We start from the raw sequence: 24,634 nt of genomic DNA, 5'->3' as shown, positions 1-24,634 counted from the left end.
GTCTAAGAGTTACTACATAGTGGGCTTCTGAGATTTTTGGAACTTACAGGAGACTACAGGTAACTTGCATCTTCCATGGGGATTAGGTACTTGGCTGTCAGATGCTATAAGCAAATTTGTGAAAAACCCAGGAACTCCCTGGAAGTGCCCCCTCCAAAAATGGAGAGCTGCTTGTCCAGCTTCAGAACAAGTTCTCCTTCCTCCTTTACAAAGCCAGGCAAGCACATGGTGCTGGTGGAAAATAAATGGAGAGTGGGTTTCCTGTGCTATTTATTTATTTATTTATTTATTTATTTATTTATTCATTCATTCATTCATTCATTCATTCATTCATTCATTCATTCATTCATTTCCACCTGCACAAAGCTGTAATCACAGAAGTTAAAAGTGCTTAAGTTTCAAGTTACCTGTACAGAAATATACTGGGTGCATAAACAATAAGGTGGTCTCTTAAGTAACTTGGTCTTCAGCTGTAAAATAGGGACGTAATATGTTTGTATCCCTGAGCTGTAATAGGGACTTATATGTTAGTATCAACACAGCTGAATTTGCAGATGGCAGCCAGTGAAATCCTGCAAGCAGGGTGTTATATGCTGGTGGTAGTCAGCCTCTGGAAGCGACCTGGTATCTTCAGTCTTTGGGTGATGCAAATTGTGGTCCAGCATCTTGCAGGTACCGTACTGGCTACCGCTGCAGTAGCTTGTTCTTGTTTTGACCAAAGCTCCTTTTCATAGAATCATAGAGTTGGAAGAGACCACAAGGGCCATCGAGTCCAACCCCCTGCCAAGCAGGAAACACCATCAGAGCACTCCTGACATATGGTTGTCAAGCCTTTTGATATAAACAGGTGTACAGTGTAGTAAGCAAAAGAGTTAGGGAGTGGTACCCATGACTTTAACTTAAATTGTGAGTTCCATTGATGGCTTTAGACTGGGACGGGTGGCAATTGCATTAACAATGGAAGGCTGTCTGAAAGAGCACTACATATTGCTATGGACTATTCATTGCCATAGGTGGCTTTGTGGTACATTCCATAAACGTCTGAAGTTCTCGCCAACATCTGAAGGGAATACAAGATGGAGATCTTAGTGGCTCCCTGTAATGGGCCAAATGGAAGTGCTTGGAATCTAATCCCAGAGCATTATAAACCCTATTGAGTTTTTATGAGAGGTTGGCTATGGTAATTGAATAATGAATAATTGAATGACATTGAACTCTCTTGTGTGTTTGTCTTCCAGCTCCAGAACCTGGGCATTAACCCGGCCAACATTGGGTTCAGCACTCTGACCATGGAGTCTGACAAGTTCATTTGCATACGAGAGAAAGTTGGAGAGCAGGCCCAGGTGGTCATCATTGACATGAATGACCCCAGCAATCCCATTCGCCGGCCGATTTCAGCTGACAGTGCAATCATGAACCCCGCCAGCAAGGTCATTGCCCTGAAAGGTACAGGAAATCTTTCTCAACGTATTTCTGGATTGGAGTTGAGCTTTTTAGAAACGTGTTTTAAGTTTCAAAATGTGTACTGATTTTTGTTGCCCTTACTATTTTGTCATTACTACATTTTCTATTCTTACAACTATGAGAAGCTGTGGGTTACCAAACATGTACAGTATTTATTGAAAACCAGCAGGGTTGATGAGCTAGTGAAATCCTTGATGGCTTTTTCCAATATAAGGCTGGTTTGTGGTATGGCTTCCATCAAAAGCTCTGTTTAAACTAAACGAGCCTTGTTACTAAGCCCCCAAAGTTTCCAGCCAGTAAAAAAGGGGAAAAAAATAGTTGCATGCTTCTTCATTTACTTACAGGGCTTTTTTGCTTTTTAACAAAAAAAGGGCTCCCAGAACAACTTAGAGAAATAATAGAACAACCCTGGAACTCATTTATGATTTAAACAAGAGTTTCTAACCCACGGGCTGTACCCAGCTCCCTGAAAGTTTTTTGTTTGATTCATGAGCCCCGCCCCCAGTTTGTCATTAAAAATAAGAGGGTTAAAATTATTGCCACTTCTGCGGGTCCCCTGCTAAGCTGCCATTATTCCAAAAGGGTTTCAAGCCCCCCTTAAACTTTTTTTTTTTTAATTCTGAGTTGAATAATGAACTTATAAGATTTAAAATTGTGTGGAATAGCTAGTGGGTAGTCTTTTGGAAGGCTGCCTTGAGAGCTGCATTTCTCACCACACCTTTGATTGTACCTAATTGGAGGTATGGCTTCCAGAAGGTTGACCATGGGTCAGTGTTGGGGAAAGGGGCTTCACTTACTCCACAGCCAGAATAGACACTGGGAAGGTTAACAAAGGGAGGAGCAGACTGCCATTTGCTCCAGTCTGCTCATTCTCCTGGAAAGGAATTTCATGGGCTCGCCTGTCTGGAATTCCTGATCTCCCATGGTGCCTATGCTAGTGGTTATGTGGAAAACTGGCGTGATCGGTGCTTGTGTTCATTTCCAGAGCACTGGAAGACCAAAGTTTTGAAGAGAGCTTACAATAATTAGCAACTGGGAAATAAGAGAGAAGAGAATAGCATAGTTAAACTGCATCCCACCTCATTATTGGTGGTGATTACCCCTGTGATTTCATCCTGGATCCAGTTGTTACCATCAGTGACCTGGCTTGCATGACATGGTAAGCCTGTCTGGAATTCCTGATCTCCCATGGTGCCTATGCTAGTGGTTATGTGGAAAACTGGCGTGATCGGTGCTTGTGTTCATTTCCAGAGCACTGGAAGACCAAAGTTTTGAAGAGAGCTTACAATAATTAGCAACTGGGAAATAAGAGAGAAGAGAATAGCATAGTTAAACTGCATCCCACCTCATTATTGGTGGTGATTACCCCTGTGATTTCATCCTGGATCCAGTTGTTACCATCAGTGACCTGGCTTGCATGACATGGTAAGCCAGACTACCGCTCACCAGGAATGTGCAAATGTGAGCTCCTGGAGAGGAGCTCGCAGCTGATTTGCGCTTCCTTGGCCCATCTGCTCTTGTGATACACAGATCTAAGCCAAAGTTTGGCTTAGTGTGTCTTTCAAACCAGAAGTCACTATCACTTTTTATTTTTAAAAGAAAACCTTGCTATCATTTAAAAAAAAAAAATCAGAGTAAGAATATTAGCAATATCATAATTGGCAAAGGGACCCCATTTGTTCTCTTAAGCAAGTTACTAAGGAACATAGGAAGCTACCTTCTGTCAAGTCAGACCATTGGTCTGTCTAGGTCAGTGTTCTCAGTGCTGACTTACTGCCAGATTTCCAAGGTTTCAGGCAGGGAGCCTTTTCCAGCCTAGCTGTAGATGCTGGGGATAAAGCCTGGGACCTTCTGCAGGCAAAGCTGATGATCTGCCACTCAGCTGTGGCCCTTCACCTCCTCCTTCTAACGGGGTGCACCAATTTCCTTGCCCTTTTCCCACGTTCCATCTCTCCTGAGGCATAGTTTTCAAAGACAGGGCAAAACAATGTTATAGTATCCCCCTTGTTGCACAAGAAATTGGTAAATAAAACTTACCTAGGTTTACAAGTCCCAACTTGAACAAGCCTTTGTGCCGGATGCGAACTGCCTAGTCACCTCTGCTCAAAACGGTCAAAGTTTTTTTGTTTTTTTTAAAGCACTGCTCATCTGCCCTCCCCAAAAGACAGCATATTGCCTCATTTCTTTTATTTGCTGGAGAAACGTAAGCTCTCAACTGTCTCATTACAATAGCTTCCTCTTTTTTCTTCCGATGGCTTTAATGTTGTATCACTATTTTTGTCACACTTTCTAATGCTTTCTTGTGTGTGCAGATGGTGAGTTACCTCCGTTTCAGATTGTATTTGTGTTTGTCCTGTTTTATGAAAAGAGAATGCAAAAGGCTTACCAGCTTAAAGGCTTAACGGGGGCACATCTCTGAATAATTAAGGTGGAGGAGTAGACAAGGACCTATATATTCTGTCTGCTGTGGAGTCTTGTTCTCAAAGCTCCTCTTTCTTTCTTTGAAAAAACCAAAAAACAAAACCCTATTCCCGAAATGCTTGTACCTGCAGCATCTTTACTTGGAGCTGTAGAGATGCACTCGCTTGGAAGCAGTAAACTTGGATATGCATAAAGCTTTTTATAAACAGGACTGAGACTCTTACAATTCCATATCTGGCTGTATTACTTTTTGCTTTTCATGTGCTCCATGTGGGGCGAAACTGAAGCCGTAGCCTGGCTGTCCAATAGATGTTATCTTGGATTACCAACCCCAACCTCTAAATCCAAGTTTGCATAGTGAAAGGAATACTGACTGAACTAGTCCTGGTTCTGTCCCCTCACCCATCCTTGCCACTTTTTTTTCCTACCCCGAGGAAACAAGCCTAACCTGTTGTCTTGAAGACTAACCATCAACCCAAGCCCAGCTCAGAGCAGATGGGTGACCCTTGGTGGATGGTTGACTCATATCCTTCAGCCCCGAAACGTAGTTCTTTAATGGCTTTGAAAGTCTGGCCTGCATAGCTTCTGTGCTTTTGTGTTCCTCTGGATTGTGTAAAAAACAGCAACAACCCACGCACAACCTTAGGAGGGAAATACACACAGCTTTCTCCCCTAGCTGTTTAAATGGAATAACACCCCCCCCCCAATGTCTTTGCTTCTAATGACACCCATGAATCTTTTCTGCCTGGCGCAATTCTAGTTCTCAGAGCGGGAGGTGTGAAACAATTGCAGAGTTGTCATGGTTGGGCTGGGAGATAATGCTACACTAGCTTCTCCTCTCTACTTCCCAACCTTGGTCAACGTCTTGATAGTAAGCTGTACTCCTGGCAGTGGTTAGTACCCAAAGGACAGTTGTATTGGCTTCCTTCCACAGTGTCCCACAGGCTTCTTTCCTTGGCCCTCTCTAGAGCTTGCTCTGTGGCTCTTTGCCTGCTCTCCTCCCCTTTCCTGACACATTAGGGACGTAGGAAGCTGCCTCCTACCAAGGCAGCCCATTGGTCACTTTTTTGTCTAACACTAACTGGCAGTGGCTCTGCAGGGTTTCAGGCAGGAGTCTCTCCCAGCCCTACCTAGAGATGCCGAGGATTGAACCTGGGACCTTCGGCATGCAATGTTGGTGTTCTATCCCTAAGCTGTTGGACATTTACAACAGCACTAGTCTGAGAGCCACACGTATGGAACCTATTCCATGGTATACTGCTTGTTTTATTTATATGCACAGTACAAAAGTATTTATATGCCACCTGTTTCAAGCCATCTCAAAACTTGGTCCAGGTCCATATGATACAACCAGAGTGGCTGGGGAAGCCCAGCCACTTGGGCAGAGTATAAATAATAAAATTATTAATATTATTATTAACCAGTAAAACCACTTGCTGTAAATAACTGCAACCGATAACCCAAAGGGCACAGTTAAGAATTAACATTAAAACACCAGAAAGGCCCAGGTATGTCAAGTGTGCCAAAAGCATCATGGGCACTGGGCGCTTTCCAGAGCTCTTAGGGGAGGCAATTCCATAGGAAAGGTGCCACCACAGAGAAGGCCCTTCCCCCTTGGTTTCCACTACCTGAGGTTGCAGCTAAGCGTGTTGCTGGGAACTGAAGGCATTGCTGCTTCATTTCCACCTGCCCCAAGGAGCTCAGGGCAGTGTCCATGTGGTAGTTCCCAGTGTTGCCCTCCCAACAGCCCTGCAAGGAGGGTGTGGGGAAGACCACGCAGAGAGCTTAGTGGCCAAGCAGGGGTCAAAACTTAAGCCTCCCTGCTCCAGCTTCCCAGCACTTAGTCAGCTGTGCCGCACTGATTCCTTACTCGTGGTAAGAATGCCGGAGGTGGTGGCATGATCCAGCGTTGACATGTGAACATTCACCCCCCTTTTCCACTCCTCCTGAGACCTGAAGCACCCCCTCTGCCAAAGCCTGCCTGGTTGTCATTGTGTGAGCTCATCTTCTCCCACCCACCCCTGTGTGTAGTGCACGTATCTTCCCCCATACCCAAATAATCTGCAGTACACAACAGTAAAGAAACTTTGTTAAGGGTTTTGGTTCGGTCAAAACCAAACTTGCAGCTGACCTAACAAAGTGTCCGCTTTGTGACTGCCTATTCACGTGGAAAACCTGTCTTGTGTTCCTCCTGTACTTGTCCTCGATGCGGACATAAATGTGTGTGTAGCACTGCCCGTTGTATGCCGTGGTGTACTTTTATCTCTCAAGTGAGAAGTCTTTTTTTAAAATCCGCCTCTTGGGTTAAGGATGAGTTTAACCTAGCATGAGAATCAAAACATCTCGACTTCGGTATGAACGAGACTCATGTTTGCAATACCCGGCTGTGAAGCCATAACCAATTCATTCAACAATTGGTTCTATAATAATAACTTGTGTGTGAGAGTAGTAGATGTGGCTTTAGAAATGTTGGTGTCTGTTTTTTATTTTAAAAAGCAGCAGCCCACTGAGAATTATTATTTTTCACAACTAAATGCAGTGCATGAAACTTCCTGAGGAGTCAGGTGGTGTGTGCGGACGTTTTAAGCCCTCACCTTGGCCCTCCAGCTCTGCTTCTGCTTCAGCTAATTTCCCTGTAAATTGTGTCCCTAGCTGGGAAGACCCTCCAGATCTTTAATATTGAAATGAAAAGCAAAATGAAAGCTCACACCATGACGGACGACGTCACCTTTTGGAAGTGGATTTCTCTGAACACGGTTGCGCTGGTCACCGACAGCGCTGTGTACCACTGGAGCATGGAAGGGGAGTCTCAGCCGGTCAAGATGTTCGATCGCCATTCTAGCCTCGCCGGCTGCCAGATCATCAACTACCGTACGGATGCGAAGCAGAAATGGTTGCTTTTGACTGGTATATCTGCACAGGTAATGCATCGGTATAAGTGGACGTATGCGTATCCAAGTATGTGGAAATTGTGGCTTTAACTAGAATCTGTGCTAAACTGCATGGGTTCCCGCACTCTAGGGAACATCAGAAGAGTCCTGTTGTATCAGGACAAATGCCCATCTAGTCCTGTGCTCTGTTCTCACAGTGGCCATCCAGATGTTCATGGGAAGCCCACAGGTACAACCTGAGCGCAACAGCAGCACTCTCCCTACCTGCGATACCCAACAGCTGGTATTCAGAGGCATATTGCCTCAACCACAGGTTGCTACCCTCTCCATTTTACTAATGGGCAAGCACACGACCTTTGAATTTTTTTGTGGCTAAATGGGGAATCTGTGTGTCTGCATTCTGTGGAGAGCTGGCACCCTCTCCCCCCACCCCCAATGCATACCACGTTGATATTCTGGTCATTGTCCCAGCATAAAGTCACAGTATTTAATCTACCCTGATGAAATAGTGTGACTAGATGCCACTCTGCAAAGGCGTCTTGATAAAATGTGACAAAATCCAGACCACAAGCCTGAACCCTGACCAGGGCCAATGAGATGGGGGAGTATTCCTAATGGCCGTAGCATACTGCATTCTCATTAAAAATAACCTTGGTGTTTCTGGGTTTTGTTTTTTTGTAAGCTATTGTCCCTTTCAGTGGTGCCTGTAGAGTTTGTTAAATAGAAACTTGTTATAATGCAGTTCAGCTGAAGTCTGTTATCCTGTGGCTAAAACAGTACTTCAGCTTTTCCTGGGCAAATTCTTGCCTCCATAGCCTGGTGAAAAGGAGGCTGTGGATGACAGTGACTTGTAGGAGTGTAATGAAGGGGGGGGGGGAGATTCATCACTGCTGCTCAAGTATTGGGCCTGCCAGGCCTCCCCTTTTGGCCTGCTGTTTTGACCAGGCCCACCTGCTCTGCGTCTGACTTTATATGTCAGGTGTAAGGCAGGTAAAGATGCCACAGGGCTAAAAGGGGGCGTGTAGGCACTGTTGAACTGATAGATGACACCTACCAAATCTCTTGCACAGTGCTCTGCAAACCCCAGCGATCAGCAAAGGGCAGTCTTTTTATCTTCAAATTGTGTGTGCAGAAATAGGTCACCTGGTGTCAGGTAATTGACAGGTTGGCACTCCACCCACCTGCCAAATATTGCCAGTGGGAGGTGGAGGAAATCAGGGTCCAGCCCTCCAGCCAGATCCAGTTCCTCATCCCCACGCTACAGGAGGAAACTAGAGGAGCCAAATGCAAGTTTCCATTTTGTTTAAATACATGTTCCTTTTCTACCAAAGCAACCTGGGCAATTTGCAGTTTAGAATAATGCCTTGGATGGAAAGCATTTTACAAAAAGAGTAAAGGGGGGGGGAGCACATCTAGGTCCTGGATACCAGCTCTTCTCATACCAGCTCTTCTCACTGCAGGAAACAGTTCTTCAGAGAAAAGGGTTTAACTGCAGTTCATTCCATTCAGACCAACGACCTCACTTTCTCCTCTCAAGCTGGTCAGGTGGAGTGAGAGTTCTGTGAAGTCACCAGTGGGCAACCTGTAGCCCTCCTGATGTTGCTGGCCTGCAACTCTGTCATCCCTGACATTTGGCCTGGATGTTGCAAGTGTAACAGAATCCAAGGGACTACCACTACTCCTGCTGTAGATTATGCCGTTAACCAAACTTTTAAAACCAGACTTTCTGCCCCTCTACAAATGCACAAGTCAAAAAACTTCCTGTGTCTATATAGACTATGCCTAGGCTTGCATAAATATGCGTAGCTGGCGTGTTAAGCCAGTTAATTAGGGTTTATGGTTATCATAATGTTACAGAGTTGAATGTTCATGTGTGTTCTCTTCTCTTTTCTTTTTTTAATAAAGCAAAACCGTGTAGTAGGAGCCATGCAGCTTTATTCCGTAGATAGGAAAGTGTCACAGCCCATTGAGGGTCACGCGGCTAGCTTTGCGCAGTTCAAGATGGAAGGCAATGCGGAAGAATCCACCCTTTTCTGTTTTGCAGTGAGAGGACAAGCAGGAGGCAAGGTAAAAGGGAAGGGACACTAATACAGGATTCTGGGTATGGCATGTAATGAGCCTAATTGGCAGATATGAGGAAAAGGGAAGCAATAGTGGAACAGTGGGGAGCCTCAGGCCTTGAGGCTGTGGCCCTCCAGACTTCCCTATCTGGCCCTCAGGTCTCTTCCTAGGGCACATGCTCAGTCCAGCCCTAAACCCATCTTGATTGTATTTCCCTGGCTGAAATGTGTCTTTCAACTGTGATGATGCCTCTTGCTTCCTTGGGGGGAGGGGGTAGTGTAGAAACCTCTTGACATTTGCACAATGGGGGTGTAGCTACCGTGCATAGTTAAGAGTTGCGTTTCTTTCCATTCCTACTTTTGCCTCTGGACCTGGTACGCGGCCCCTGCAAGATTACTCACAAGAGAAAATGTGGCCTGCAAAATGTTCCTGTTCCCTGCCATAGACATTTTCAGAAGGACACTTCCAGAGAACATGGGGTGTACTCTGGAGCAAGGAGACTTCCAGCAAAAGACACACACCACATTGGCCTTGCAGTAACAAGCATCTCTTGGCTGATCTTTCGCACAGTTCAGTGGCCTCCGTCTAGTGTCAACGGGGCTATAGCCTGGACCCTCTTAAATCAGAGTGTTCTCCCTTTATTTGAGAAAGGAACAGAGTATTGAAAAGTATTTGCCCCCGCCGTGGCTGCTGCCGTGTAAGATAGCAGGCCTGAATGATGAAAATGCTTGAGGAACTTTCCAAGGAAGCTTGGAGATGCAATTCAATCCTCTTTCTCTCCCGTGCAGTTGCATATCATTGAAGTTGGCACCCCTCCCACAGGAAACCAGCCTTTCCCCAAGAAAGCTGTGGATGTCTTCTTCCCACCTGAAGCACAGAATGACTTCCCAGTAGCAATGCAGGTATTACCAAGGGGCAATTTTTGCTTTCTAACTCCCCATACTTTTTTTGGGGGGGTGGTGGCGGTGGGGAGTCATCTGTAAATAAGTCATTTCAAAATGCTGATGAATGGCGAAGCTTAATACCGCCAACTTCCAAGCCTTGGATTTAACTGTGTAAGCTGCCTTTAATTGCTGCTTAGCCTTCCCTTTTATAGAACGAAAGTTCAGGTATTTTTGGCTTTTGTAAGTGCTTGTCAGGCAGCTCGTTACTTAGCGAAGCTCGCTCTGATCTTTGGCACTTGGACAGTTCATACTTGATGTATTCAACTTATTTCGTAGCCAGTACTAAACTACAGCCAGGTCTGTGTTTTGTGTACCATGGATATGTGGGAGAACAATATGGGTGAATATGGCTGCAGAGTTCAGTATCCCGAGAATCTCAGCTTTCAGGAAAAAGTATGGACCAGGAGTAGACCCATTGAAATTAATTGACATGACTAACTTAGACTTAACCTTGACATACAACTTAGTTGAATACAAGCCTAATCTTATAGTCTATATTGCTGCAAAGAAGCACTTAAACCCCTCTAGGCAATTCCTGCTAAAATCTGGGAAACCAGAGGGTGGGTGAATATATCTCGTTGTAGGGCTAGAGGACATTGTGTATCTGCTCTCATCACGACTTGTGGAAGGCTTTGAATTCTATGCAAAAGGGGTCAGCTTGCTAACTTGCTCAATTTGCATTATGTATATCTTCAGATTCCCTTGGCACGCAGCTTTAATTTCGCTTCCTACTGAAGTTCTGTGCCTTGGTGGAGAGTGTATACAATTGATCACAGCACATGGTGGAGCGCCTTAAAAGGACTGTCTCTGTTCATTTTTGCCCCCCACCTTTCTCCCTGTAGATAAGCGAAAAGCACGACGTGGTTTTCTTGATCACAAAATACGGCTACATCCATCTGTATGACCTCGAAACGGGCACCTGCATCTACATGAACAGAATCAGTGGGGAGACCATCTTTGTCACCGCGCCCCATGAAGCTACCGCTGGAATCATTGGCGTCAACAGAAAAGGACAGGTAATGAAATCTTATTTATTTATTTATTTGTTTGTTTGTTTGTTTGTTTGTTTGTTTGTTTGTATTGTGTTCACATCCTGCCTTTCCTCTAAAAAGGAGCTCAGGTCAGACTCAGGTTGCCAGACAGTAGGGATGGGGAGACCCTGCAGCCCTTCAGATGCTGTTGGATTTCAACTCCCACCAACCAGGGATGATGGGCGTTGTAGTCTGTGAACATCTGGATGACCATGGTTTTCATTAAGCCCATTGCACAGACTTTGAAGCTGGCTTTACTACGAGGTTAAGGCCAAGTGGGTAAATGTAATGTGGATGCTGTGCTTGCCCCCCCCCCCTCTCTCTCTCTCTCTCACCAACCATCATATGCTCTTCAACGTCTGAGTCTTGGTGCAGTATTCTGTGCAGGCATTCGAAACTCCCACCTGCCATCCCTTCCATAAAGCAGGTCAAAGTGTTGCATTTGAGCTTTAGTAGGTGAAAGTTCAGAGTTTGCCGCCTGAGCAGTCTCTTGGAAATGTTTAACGCTGCTGACCTTAAAGATCTTTGGCATACCGCTGGTATTTGCTTTGAGTTCCCTACGTGCTGTCTGCAGCGGGATGTCACTTTTCAGCCAGCAACCGGGACTTCCCAGTCAGTCCTATATCAGGTGCTTGAGGATCTAGTGCAGGGAGAATTGACCCCCCCCCCCGCCCAGGTCAAGCATGGGGGAACCAGCGGCCCTCCAGATGTTATTGGACCACATCTCCCATCATCCCTGACTATTGACCATGCTGACTGGGACTGATGGGAGTCTGGAGGTCCACAGATTTCCCACCTCTGGCCCTGGACTTAAAGGGTCTTATCCCACTAAAGACCTGCTGAAATGAATGGGGACCAAGTCAGTTGCGCCCATTATTTTGAATGGCTCTTCTCTGAGTAGGACTAGCATTTGCTACAAACCAAAGAAGTGTCGCCTGGGAATCCACACCCCTCTGATCCAGAAGCCACACCTTTTCCTCTGGTTGTCCTTCTGGAAGCGTGCGCACACACAGACACACCGGCATTCTCTTTGTTGTGTTAATCTGTTGCCACTCTGTGATTGTGATGGCCGAGGCAGGCTACCCTACCCTAGCATTCCTCGGCTACATTTCAATGGCAAACCTTGTGATAAGGGTACAGACCTCATTTTTAAGCAGCCAGGAGTTAATAAAAGCACGGGGAAGCAAGAGATCTGGGCGTCCTTTGGGAACTCCATGATTGTACTGCAAGGGATCTGGGAGGACTTCAAAATGCTAAAATGTGAAAGGTACTATCTTACGTGTTGTTGTTCCTCTTCTCCTCCCGTTCCCGTGCTTCTCTGCCTTTTAATTCTGCTTCTTAACCCAATAGAGGGTTGCAGTCTTTAATTGCCCTAGACGGATTAGCTTACCCAAGTTTTAATTGGGCTTTGAACAAATGGGGCACTGTAGGAGCCGCATGACTTCTGGGGTGTTCATGTAGTAGTCATCCATCTCCACTTTCATTCCCTTACAATGAGTGGTAGACCTTCTTTGCTGAAATGCCGTGGTTTCTCTGAAGATAATCCTACACGCAGCTTTTTGGCACCGCACAAATTCTAAATGGATTGGAAAGCCACATTGCAATCCTCTACCTAATTGGACAGCTCTGTCGAAAGCTCTAAAGTGTGGCCACCCTGCTAGCTCTTGGCCCACCAACACAGTTCTGGTTTGAAAGTATGGAGAGCAAAAGGAACGTAGGAAGCTGCCTTGTGCTGAGTCAGACCATTGGTCCACCCGGCTCAGTGTTGTCTACACTGACTGGCAGTGGCTCTCCAGGATTTCAGGCAGGGGAACATTCCCAGCCCTACTTGGAGATGCCAGTGATTATTGAACCGGGGACCTTCCGCATGCAAGGCAGGTGCTCTACTACTGCCCTTTATTTAAAACTTAATTCCTTTTATCTCTAGAGCCTCTGCTGGATCTTTGGTTTCTCTCTCCCTGTCTTCCTCTCCTCCCCTCTCTCTTCTCCTCCCCCCTCTTCCGAAATTAAACTGCTTGCCTTTTGGCCTAGGTAGCAGTGAGCTGTCCTTCAGTCTTCCCCCCTCTTTTTTCTTTAATGGTCAAGTCTATCTGGCTTGAATCATTTCTTGCAATTGGGGAAGGTTGCAGCTAGCGGGGAGCCAGGGTGTGGGATAGTAGCAATTAATAAATGCAAGTAGGTGGCAGTTAACACAAGGATTTGTTCATGCATTTAACGCTTTCTTGGGGGGGGGGGAACCACCCACCCTCCATATCTGTACCAAATGACAGTGTTAAGGTGAAACTCGTCTTAAGTTCCTTCTTGGGTATGGTTCCAATGGCAAAGGCTACTTGGACTGGTTTGCTGTCGGGGTTGCTTTAATCTTAGAATTCCAGCAGCTTTCTCAAAGAGCTAGCATCCCCCTTCTCCTCGGATTGCGTTAATCTGCCACTAAGCTGCTATGGCCCTGAAAAAGCCTTTCCCTGGCAGCTGGGAAGCAGCAGCTTTGCCATTTCCTCTGTGTATTAGAGCCCGAGTTGCATCGGAATCTGCCTTACACTGGGCTACGTGCCCATCCCCCTCAGTATTCCCCCACTGACGGGCAGCGGCTCTCTAGGGCAGAATCCTACCTGTCACCAGCCACTGATGGTCCTGGTGCCAGGAATTCAAACTGGGGCCACCTGCCTGCAGCGCAGGTCTTCTGTTGTTGGACTATGGGCCCTGTTAAGTTGATTCAGGTAAGTTTCCCAGCTTCTTAACTGCGCAGTCTCTCTCTGTCTCTGTCTCTGTCTCTCTCACACACATAACCTAGACCAGGATGCAAAGGACCACCCAGCTAGTTCAGCACATGTAACGAAAACAGCTGTTTGCCATGCCAAAATGCCGCTTTGAAGTGGAAGATACTTGTCCAAAGCAGCCTGATGGGGTTCTGCTGTCTAGCCACCCCACCTGGGTGTTCTTGGGCTGTTGTATTAAGTATTAAGGGTCCTCACAAATTGTGCCTTGGCGGTTAAAAACTTGTGAACTAAGTCTAGGGGCCCTTCTCTCGCTTGGGGGATGTTGGTTCCAGCCCTTCTGTGGGGAGGAGAGTAAGTAGATGGTGAGGAACTGTGGCTCCCACCAACTTCTCCTTTTCTCCCAGTTGGGCTGGGCCCTTTCTGGGAATTTTTGGGAATTTTTCGAATCCAGCTGCCCTGTGAGGAAGAGGAACTGGACAACTTGCTCTGGTGCTGATGGTTTTGGCTTGGCTCCTGTGAGCCTCCCTGCCAGCAAGGACAGGTTCCAGCAAGGCCCTACCTTGTAAGGTCAACAGATTCTGGTTGCATTGCTACCACTTTAGGAAGGTTGGGTTGCCAGGCTATCACTAAGGGGCCACCGCTTCCTGTTTTTCTAACTGAACAGCCTTTTTTCATCCAAATGGGTTGTTGTAAGAACTTAGTAACATAGAGATTTTAGTTCCTAGTTTAGTTCTAGTTTGCTCCCTAACCCCACTTCCTCCCCATCCCCCTTTCCTTTTGTGTTGCTTCTTTGTAAGCCATAGGGCAGGGACTGTCTTTATTAAAAAAATAAAACTGTAAGCTGCTCCGGGAGTCTTTTTGACTGAAAAGTGAAGTATAAATGTTTCAGGCAAATAACGAAATCTAGTCTAGGGACGTGCCTGGTACACTGTCCCTTGGAAGCAAGTTCTGAAAGATCAGTGTTTTTTCAGTGGTGGCACTTTTCTATCTTAACTTCAGTGAGTTAGCCTGCATCCCCATACCTTTTCTTTTTTTAAAAAAAGAATATTGCAGGGAGATGCCAGACCTAGGCTCTGGGGGCTATGCATTCCTGAGTCTTTCATCTTGTTTTTCTCCGTGAGGGTTGGGGGGCGGAGGGAAAACGACCCTTGGGAAGCTTGTTGGAATTCAAATCTTAAAATACAAGGTTTCCCAAGTTGGTTGAAATTAAAGGTTGATTCAACCCAGCGCTCAGTCTCCCACAGCAAAGGGGATATACCTGCAGGAACATCATGAAATCTTCCTGTATCGTCTCTTTGGTGGGATACTAAATGCAATCTCCATATTTGGCTGTTGTGGCTAAGTAGCTATTGATGGAGAAATTTGGAAACAATCAGTATTTTTTAAATGGCAATCCCCATACCAGCTTGCATAACATTAGCAAACTGTGCTGCCTGTGCGCTGGCTCTGGGGGCAGCCGGGAGTGCTGAGTTACAGCCCTGACCAGCTGTCACGTTGTGAATGCTCTAGTCTGCAGAGTGCGTTTTTTGCATGCTTACTGAGGTTTGGAATGCTATGCAAATCTGATCTGACCCGGATGTCAGGCCTCCATCTGGGATCCCAATGCCCCTTGGTAAACCATGTAAATAAATGCATGTATATATAAATAATGGCGTCCAGATTTGTGGCATTATGTCCTTCTGAGCTGACTGGGAGTATATGATTCATTGCTGTTGGCAGAAGAGTCTTTGCTCTTCTCTTCTTCCCTTTGGGCCTCGAAAGCCTAAAAGGCCGGTGACTCATTCCCTTCACACAGGGGAAGAAGGAGCCCTTCCTCAACTCAGAGCAGCTCTATATATACACACAGAAGAAGCAGTGCAATTCTGAACTGCACCATTTCAGGCAGCAAGTGAAGAAGGCATTGGTTTGAATGCTTAGCCTGTATGAAGTGAAATACCTATCGGGGAAAGGGATTCTTCTCCCCACCCATGCCTCTCCTTTCTGCTAGCTTTCTGGGCTTTTGCCGATCAGAAAGTCGGCAGTTCGAATCCGCGTGACGGGGTGAGCTCCCGTTGCTCTGTCCTAGCTTCTGTCAACCTAGCAGTTTGAAAGCATAGCAGTGCAAGTAGATAAATAGGTACCCCTGTGACAGGAAGGTAAATAGTGTTTCCATGTGCTCTGGCTTCCTTCACGGTGTTGCGTTGGTTTAGTCATGTTGGCCACGTGACCTGGAAAGCTGTCTGCGGACAAACACCAGCTCCCTTGGCTTGAAGCGAGATGAGCTCCGTACCCCATAGTCACCTTTGACTGGACTTAACTGCACAGGGATCCTTTACCTTTACCTTTTACCATGTTAAAGTGTCTAGAAATCAAGTAGTTGAGGGAGCTGGGAATGTTCAACCTAGAGAAGAGGGAACTCAGAGGGGATAAGAGAGCCATCTTCAAATACCTTAAATGCTGTCACATGGAAGATTGAGCAAGGGTGTTATCTCCTGCTCCGGAGGGTAGGACCTGAAGCAATGACCTCAAGTTCCAAGAAAGGAGATGGTGGAATAACTTCCAGGCGGCAGTTCGATAGTGGAACAGACTTCTTTATTGGAGGTTTTTAAACATGTGTTGGATGGCCACCTGTCAGGGGCTCTTGAGCTGCAATTCCTGCTTTGCTTGTCAATATCCTACTTAAAATTGGTGCCCAGAACTGGACACAGTACCCCAGGTATGCTCTGACCAAGGCAGAATGGAGTGGTTCTATTACTTTCCTTGATCCGGACACTACTGTTGAATAGAATAGCCTAGAAATAGCATTAGCTTTTTTTGCTGCTGCATCACACTGTTGACTCGTGCTAAGCTTGTGGTCTGTTAAGACCCTCATATACCTTTTCACATGTAGCTGTCAATCCTGGTGTCCCATATCTTATATTTGTGCAGCTGGTTATTCTTGCCTATGTGTAGGACCTTGACATTTGTCCATATTGAAATTAATTTCGTTAGTTTGGGCCCAGTTCTCCAAAAGGTGGTCTTGAATCCTGATTCTGTCTTCTGAAGTATTAGCTACCCTTTCCAGTTTGGTGCCATCTGCAAATTTAATGAGCATCCCCTCAATTCCTTCATCAAAGTCATTTTTAAAGATGCTTAACAACAATGGGTCCAGGACAGAACCCTGTGGCAACCCCACTTGCCACATTTCCCCCCCAGGAGTGGGTTTGATCAGTCAACCAGCTACAAACTCACCTAGCAGTAACATCATCCAGCCCATATTTTACCAGCTTCTGTGCGAAATTGTCATGGGGGACTTTGTCGAAAGCCTTACTGAAATCTCTCTGTCTTATATTTCCAACGCAGGTTCTGTCTGTGTGCGTGGAAGAAGAGAACATCATCCCATACATCACCAATGTGCTGCAGAACCCTGACCTGGCTCTCCGAATGGCCGTTCGTAACAACCTTGCTGGTGCCGAAGAGCTCTTTGCCCGGAAATTCAATGCGCTTTTTGCCCAGGGGAGCTACTCGGAAGCAGCGAAGGTGGCGGCAAACGCCCCAAAGGTATAGAGAAACGGCTTTTAAGCCACCCAGGCTTTGGTGCCCCCTGAGCACAGAAACACACACACACAGGGTGTGATGCTGCGGTCACTGCTGGCTGCATGCTTGCTTCACATTGGCTTGTCTCCCAACCCCTGGAGGTGCTCTATTAGATATCGGCTTGAGTTATTCCGGGCTGCTGCTTGGGGATTTAGGATGACAGACTACACCCTTTCTATTATACACCAGCAGGTAGGAGTCACACTCCTCTAGCAATTGGGGCTAAATCTGTTCAGCTGAATGAAGTTGCAGAGGAACATGGGTAGCCCATCTTAAACAGAATCACAATAGTCCAGATGTTTTTGGTTTACAACTCCCATCATGCATCTCTGTTGGCAGATGCAGGGGCTGATGGGAGTTGAGGTCCAGGAAAATGCAAAGAAAAACTGTCTACAACCCTGGGCTACTGAGTCCACCTGCATGAATGCCACCTCTGTGAATCCTTTGGCAAAACTCTCCCATTCACTTGCTGTACTGTAACCTGAAGCAACCACACAGAGCGTTCCTGTCCCCACTGTCTCCACACCCTTCCCCATCCTCTTGTTTCCCTAGTGGATGCTCTTTGGGGCAGAGATCTGCCCTCTTGTTCTTTTAAAAGTGCTGTGAAAATAGTAACTTTTTTAAAAAACAAAAACCTTATGTACTCTGCCTATTTTTCAGAAGAAATTAAAGGTAGAGAACAATCAAAAGCAGTAAACAATATTTTTTGTAAAAACAAAACCCCAACCACAATTCATCTGAACCATAAATGGAAAGTAACTATAAACAGACGCGTGTTTTTTTCTTTTTGTTCTAACTGGAGAAAGTTATAAGCGTGGGGTCTGCTCAATCTGTAAAGAGCTAGCTATATAACTACCTTTGTGTTCATAATCTAAATGCCCAGTTGGGGGAACTGGGACTGTGAGGTAGTATGAATCTATGTGGCAATAACTGACCATTTTGGGGATTTTATGAACAGCACGTTTCCTGGCAACGATTCCCATTTACCATTGCAAAAACCCAAAATGAAAAGTCAGCTGGAATAGCAAGTTCCACTAACTGGATTGTGCCTGGTTCACTAGAGCAGTTCTGTGTCTGCTGATAGGTTGGAAAATGAGGGCACATGTCCATAACTTTAATCTTAAGGTCGGGTAAAATATTGAAGAATTACGCCCCCTAAAGGACAAGTGATGCATTTTATTTACCCCTCTCTCTTCCAAAGGGGATCTTGCGTACCCCAGACACCATCCGCCGCTTCCAGAGTGTCCCAGCACAGGCAGGTCAGACCTCTCCGCTGCTCCAGTATTTTGGTATCCTGCTAGACCAAGGTCAGCTGAACAAGTACGAGTCGCTCGAACTCTGCCGGCCGGTGCTCCAGCAAGGACGCAAGCAGCTCCTGGAGAAATGGCTGAAGGAAGACAAGGTAAATCACGTCTTTTTGAAGGGCTTTGGGGGGCGGTGTGACTTAGGAGGTTACCAGTCACCAAATCTATCATTTCTGCAGACTGAATTCAGTGGCTCTGTTGTGCATTGAGCCCAAATAGCAGCTGTCTGTGAATGAGGGCGTTGAGGTTGCTCTTAAAGGGCTGGTGAGCTACAGATCTGTGCTGTGGCAAATACCAAAGTTAAAAGTGCCACCTTGCATATAAAGCAACCTTGTCTTCAGATTGCTGGTTACAGAAAACTGTGTTCCTTTGCCAGGACCTTCCCAGATAAACTCAGGGCACTGGATTCTCTGCCCTTCATTTTCCCAATGCCTTCTGGATCTGTGCCCTATAGAACTGTTTGACCTCTATCGGCTCTTTTGTCTCCAGTTATAATCTGTGCATTTTGGTTTTGCCTCCTTTAGAAGGAGGTGTGGAGCCTGCTTCACTCGTTATTTTAAATACTTATAAACTGCTTACTTAAAAAAAATTAATCCTGTTAATATCTAGTTGTTTTGATTTATTACCTGCCCTTCACCCTAAGTTCCCCAGGCAGGCCACAACAGTTTAAAATGTGACATCCTTTTCTCACAATTGTAATTTGTTGTAACCCGTTTGGAGTCAGGAACTCCAATTGGTCCCACTCTGCCCTTTACCCACCCCTGTTTCGTATGACACACAGGACCCAAGGTGGCTGGCAGGCAGTGGTGTGTGTGTGTGTGTGTGTGTGTGTGTGTGTATGTGGTTATAGGTGTGCAAGAGACCCTCTGAGTTTCTTCTCCGGCCATTCCATCTTGCACATTTCGCAGCTCTGCCCTTGTCATTTTGCTTCTCTTTTGTAATCTGTTTAAATGTTTGTTTTTGTTTCTGTGGGGGAAACAGCTGGAATGCTCCGAAGAACTGGGGGACCTGGTGAAATCTGTGGACCCGACATTGGCTCTGAGTGTCTACCTAAGGGCTAACGTTCCCAGCAAAGTGATCCAGTGTTTTGCCGAAACGGGACAAGTTCAGAAGATTGTGCTGTATGCAAAGAAGGTGATTTGCTGTTGGGCTGGAACAGGGGGGCACTGGAGTTCATGTTGGGGCGCTCGCTTTGCCAACCCTGACTGGGCTCTGCTGACTGGCAGCAGTGACCGAAGGGGTGAGGTTCCCTGGTGATGCCCTTCCCAGCACCCTCAGAGCTTAGGTGGATTTGCACCTTGGATAGGACTACTTCAGTGTCGCCCCAGTGATAGGATGCTGTCCTCAGGGTGGCCTATCTAGCAGAGAGATTATTTATCCTTGCCCCAGACAGTTTAGTCTTGTGAGCCTTTTATTTCAACACCTCTTCATTTTATGGCATGGTGCTGCTGGTTAATTTTGTATTTCAACTGCCGTAAACTGTTTTGCCGTGTCTGTGTCCATTTTTTTATAGCTAAAGACTGAGTAACTTTTATTGCCTTGGAAAGAGAGAAGGGGTGGGTTCTGATACAGTGGGGGTGCCCAACCATTTTTCGAACAGGGCCAGATTTGATGAAGTGAACATTCATAAGAGCCCACCAAAGTTGTTGAGGTTTTTTTTAGGGTTTAACCCTAAAGTTGAACTTTTTACCCCAGGACATATTCTTCTGACTTTGGACATGCCTGTGATACAGCATGCACGAGAGATCAGAAGCTAGCTATGGAAGTCAGAAGCACAGGATGAACCGGCAACACCAGCAGAGCTTGCCTGTTTGGGTGGCTGTAGTGATTTAATAGAGGAAGCTACCTTATACCAATCAGATTACTGGTCCAGCTAATTCAGTATTGTCTATGCTGACTTGGCAGTGGCTCTCCAGGGTTTCAGGCAGAGTACCAGGAGAGGCCACTGGGGTTTGAGCCAGGGACCTACTGCATGCAGAGCACCCCTGAGCTACGGACCTTCTCCGTGGAAGCTCTTTCCAGGAGGTGCGCCAGAGGAGACGAGCCCTTCTGATGTAGAAGCTTAGGCTTGAGTGGCTTGCTTTCACGCTTATGTATCAAATATATTAGGTCGTTTCCTTTCTTTTGGAAAAAAGCGCAAAGCACATCTTGCAAAATAGGCAAAAGCAAAAAGCAAAACAGTAATGAACAAAGTAGCATTCAGAATTACCATATTTTTTGCACCATAACACTCACTTTTTTCCTCCTGGAAAGCAAGGGGAAATGCCTGTGCGTGTTATGGAGCGAATGCCTACGGATGGCGGGGGGATCTGCTGCAGTCGTGAGCAGAGGATCCATGGTTCCCCTTCCTTCCCTCCTTTGAAACAGCAAAGCGGGAGAAGAGCCGCTGAGTGGGGAGGAGAGAGGGACAGAGAGCCTGCTTGCTTTAAAGGAGCAAAGCGGGAGAGGAGAGGAGCTCCTGTCCGGTTGGCTCCTTTAAAGCAACCATGTCCCTCTCTCCTCCCCACTCAGCTCGCTAAAAGCAGCAAAGTTTTTCAGCGAGCGGGGAGGAGGGAGAGAAGCAGAGCCTGCTTGCTTCTCCTCTTATACCCCTCTTCTGCATTATTAGCAGCATCCTTCTCCACCCACCCCACGCGTGTTCCTTGTCCCTTGAGTGCTTTTCCTTCCCTCCCCACTTAAAACGTGCTTACAAAGCACGGATCCACATGGATCCTCAGGATTTTTGCACTGGGTCACCCCAAATTCACCATCAGATCACATAGCATGTCCATGGCTACAGCTTTCACCAAAAAAATCACGCACCCACTGTTGCCTACGGCCGCAGTGGTGCAAAAACGTGGTTACAAAGCATGGATCCTCAGGATTTTTGCATTGGGCTACCCCAAACTCACAGTCAGATCACATGTCTGTGGCCACAGCATGAACCACAAAAATCATACATCCACTGTTTCATTTAGAATATTTTTTTTCTTGTTTTCCTCCTCTAAAAACTATGTGCGTGTTATAGAGCGAAAAATGCGGTAATAAACAAGACCTTTAAAGCCTAAAATGGAATTGGTGAGATTCCTATAAAAGACCAACTTTGCCGGAAATAGTCCTTGGCAAATCAGAAAATAGCAGTAGGAGGCTGGTCTAGAGAGTCTTTCCTGCACCTGTGAGGCTTAGTTTTGGGATAGCATTTCAGGGGAATGTAATAGAACTTGAGCTTTTCAGCAATAGATCTGTAGATCTTAAGAACTGGTTGGAAGTTGCCAGGATAGCTGGCTCTTTAAAAAGTTCACGAAATACCTCTCTGTACATGTGTGTAGGTTGGCTACACTCCTGACTGGATCTTCCTCCTGAGGAATGTGATGCGCATCAGCCCAGACCAAGGACAGCAGTTTGCCCAAATGCTGGTTCAGGATGAGGAACCTCTTGCAGATATCACCCAAGTAAGTAAAACTTGAACACGAAGAAAAAAGGAAATGCCTTTTTTTTTTTGCTTCTGGAGACCTGAAAATACCCATTGCCCCTCCGGAAAGGTGTTTGTGTCAATTTTTAGATGAAAGGCATTGGAGTAAGCAATTCAATGAATAACTTGGTTTGTCATTTTAAGAAGTGATTCTATGGCCAAAGCTTGTTTTCCACAAGCAATAATTCTAGTTAAATCAAGGCTGTTGCAAAGATACCAAAGGCTGCATCTACAAATGAACACTGGAAACTGGGTGGTTCTCCAGGACTGATTGCAGCAATAGTTTATATACTTGGTGGAATAGTGTATATTAGCTCTTGTGGGAAAGTAGTCTTTAAACATGCGAAAGGTTAAAAAAAATGGAATAAGTTCCTCAGTCCCTCCGGAACATTTTTTTGCAATGCACGGGGTCTTTGAGAGGCGGTATTTGTGGTTTCTGGGATCAGGTAAGAGACCCTGCCACAACCTATGTGGCTTTCCCAATGCTGCTGGCCTTCAAACCCCATCATGCCCAGCCAGCATGGCTAATGGTCAGGGATGATGGGAATTGTAGTCCCAACAGCTGGAGAACCACTCATTCCAGCCCATCCTTTGCAAGACCCTTTAGTGAGTAAGAGCAGATTTGTTCTACGTCAGTGTTAATGACTGGAAGCAGCTCCTTGAGAGCCTTGGGATATGGACGGCTTCTTCTGATTGAGATAACTCCTATAGTTAGCTAGGATTTTGGGGGGAACAAATTGTACGGTGCTTTATTCCCTACCTCAGGGCAGTTTTAAGTAGTGTGAGCTCTACACCTTCTCTTCCCCCTCCAGATAGTGGATGTCTTCATGGAGTACAACCTGATTCAGCAATGCACAGCCTTTTTATTGGATGCCCTGAAAAACAACCGCCCATCCGAGGGACCTTTGCAAACCCGCTTGCTTGAAATGAACCTCATGCATGCCCCTCAGGTAGGTACTTTTTTGGGGGGGTGGAAACTTTGCAACTTTGGGTGCTCTAGACTAAAACTCAGTAGCTCTGGGGCCGGCACCCTTGTTTCTGTGATTATATTCCCCATGCTGCGATTCTGAAATGCAGCAGGAACAACCCAAACGGGGATTGAACTTGCGCTTTATCCAGTAGTTGGTGCGGTTGCTTCAAAGCAACCGCACCATCTAGATCAGGTGGGGGAAACCGTTGGGCCTCTGGGTGTTCCTGAACTACAACTCCCATCAGCCACAGCAAGCGTGGTCAGTGGCAAGGGATGAAGAGAGTTAAGGCTCCAGAAACCTTGTCTAAATACTCATCCCTTTCTTGATTCGTGGAATGAATATTTCTGCACCATGTATACCACTCTTGAGCCTCAACATGTGCTAACAGTAGAAACTCAAAACAGTTCTTCAGTCCGGCGCTCTGATTTGTAAACAAAACATTAAGAAATATCAGAGGTGGCTGCATCAGTCTGGTAAGACACAAAACAAAGAGTCCTCTGAAAATGGGGACTGTGGTTGTGGTGGTGTTCTAAAGCTGTGAATGGGCAGCCCTGGTGAGCCTCCTTAAGTAAGAAATTCAGAGCAGGCGCCACATAGAAATGCCTGGGATATCCCTACTTCTCCAAGCAGGCTGCTTTTACGCCTGGCGACGGATGCTCTGAGCACATGGGAGGAAATATACTTGAGGCTTGCTGTACCACTTCACTGGCTTTCCGTATAGCCTCTTAAAAGTTTATACCTGGTGGCAAAGCCGTGGGCGTAGAATGAAGCCTCCCTTTTGACTGCCAAATCTCCCTTTCCTTCCAGGTTGCTGATGCCATCCTAGGAAATCAGATGTTCACCCACTACGACCGAGCCCACATTGCCCAGCTGTGCGAGAAAGCTGGCCTCCTCCAGAGGGCCCTGGAACACTTCACCGACTTGTATGACATCAAGCGGGCCGTCGTCCACACTCACCTTCTCAACCCCGAGGTACGGTGTCCCAAACCAGCTGTATTTTGAAATGAGTCTTTCCACCACTGATTCCTGATTCCTCCAGTTCAAGTCCTCTGCTTTGGGTGCTTGCTGTGTGCAAATGGGACTTAGAACATCACCATGGGTTAGATAATTACTTTTTTGACTGCCTGCTTTTAACCTGCAGTGGTTGGTGAACTACTTTGGCTCCCTCTCGGTGGAAGACTCCCTCGAATGCCTCCGGGCGATGCTCTCGGCCAACATCCGCCAGAACTTGCAGATATGCGTCCAGGTTGCTTCAAAGTACCACGAGCAGCTTTCGACCCAGTCCCTCATTGAACTCTTCGAATCTTTCAAGAGTTTTGAAGGTAAGGCAGCGGGGCCACCTCTGGCTCTTTGCCACAGGGATGAGGAACCTATTTCAACCTGGGGGGCTGTATCCCCTCCGGGGGGGGCACTTGCTTAGTGGTGTCCAGGGCCAGAGGCAAAAGTGCATGGAGCAATGAATGTAAAGGTTTCCGTTTGTACAGCAAGGTGAGCCAATGTGGTGCTGTGATTGGGGTGTCTGATTAGGACCTGAGAGACCAGGCTTCGTGTCCCTGCTCAGCCATGAAACTCACCAGGCAATGGGCCAGCCACTCCATCTCAGCCTAACTAACTTCCCTCACAGAGTTGTTATGAGGATAGAATTGGGAGGAAAAGAATCAGGTGCACCACCTTGGAGGAAAAGTTGGGATATGAATGTAATAAATAAAACAAAACAACACATACACACACCTCTATCCTCCAACTGACTGAGCAGTAATAATAATAAAAATTATTTATACCCCGCCCTCCCCAGCCAAGACCAGGCTCAGGGCGGCTAACACC

The 24,634-nt window shown here is 46.4% G+C and overlaps 1 protein-coding gene across 2 annotated transcripts in view; it reads left to right on the top strand.

Annotated features, from left to right (window-relative positions):
- The window catches only part of CLTC (clathrin heavy chain), a 75,055-nt gene that overhangs the window by 24,738 nt on the left and 25,683 nt on the right, over nt 1-24,634 (top strand). For both annotated transcript variants that reach the window (XM_028708314.2, XM_028708316.2), the window contains exons 2-13: nt 1,239-1,446; nt 6,538-6,806; nt 8,682-8,843; nt 9,626-9,739; nt 10,624-10,797; nt 16,851-17,048; nt 18,286-18,486; nt 19,370-19,522; nt 21,697-21,819; nt 22,652-22,789; nt 23,618-23,782; nt 23,952-24,132. In XM_028708314.2, coding sequence (XP_028564147.1) covers nt 1,239-1,446; nt 6,538-6,806; nt 8,682-8,843; nt 9,626-9,739; nt 10,624-10,797; nt 16,851-17,048; nt 18,286-18,486; nt 19,370-19,522; nt 21,697-21,819; nt 22,652-22,789; nt 23,618-23,782; nt 23,952-24,132 — 2,086 coding nt within the window. The remainder of the gene's footprint in view (nt 1-1,238; nt 1,447-6,537; nt 6,807-8,681; nt 8,844-9,625; nt 9,740-10,623; nt 10,798-16,850; nt 17,049-18,285; nt 18,487-19,369; nt 19,523-21,696; nt 21,820-22,651; nt 22,790-23,617; nt 23,783-23,951; nt 24,133-24,634) is intronic.

The sequence above is a fragment of the Podarcis muralis genome, chromosome 15 (assembly GCF_964188315.1).
Source record: "Podarcis muralis chromosome 15, rPodMur119.hap1.1, whole genome shotgun sequence".
In the NCBI taxonomy this organism is placed as follows: Eukaryota; Metazoa; Chordata; class Lepidosauria; order Squamata; family Lacertidae; genus Podarcis; species Podarcis muralis.
The sequence above is the reverse complement of the archived record's forward strand: the minus strand, read 5'-3'. Positions and strand labels throughout refer to the sequence as shown.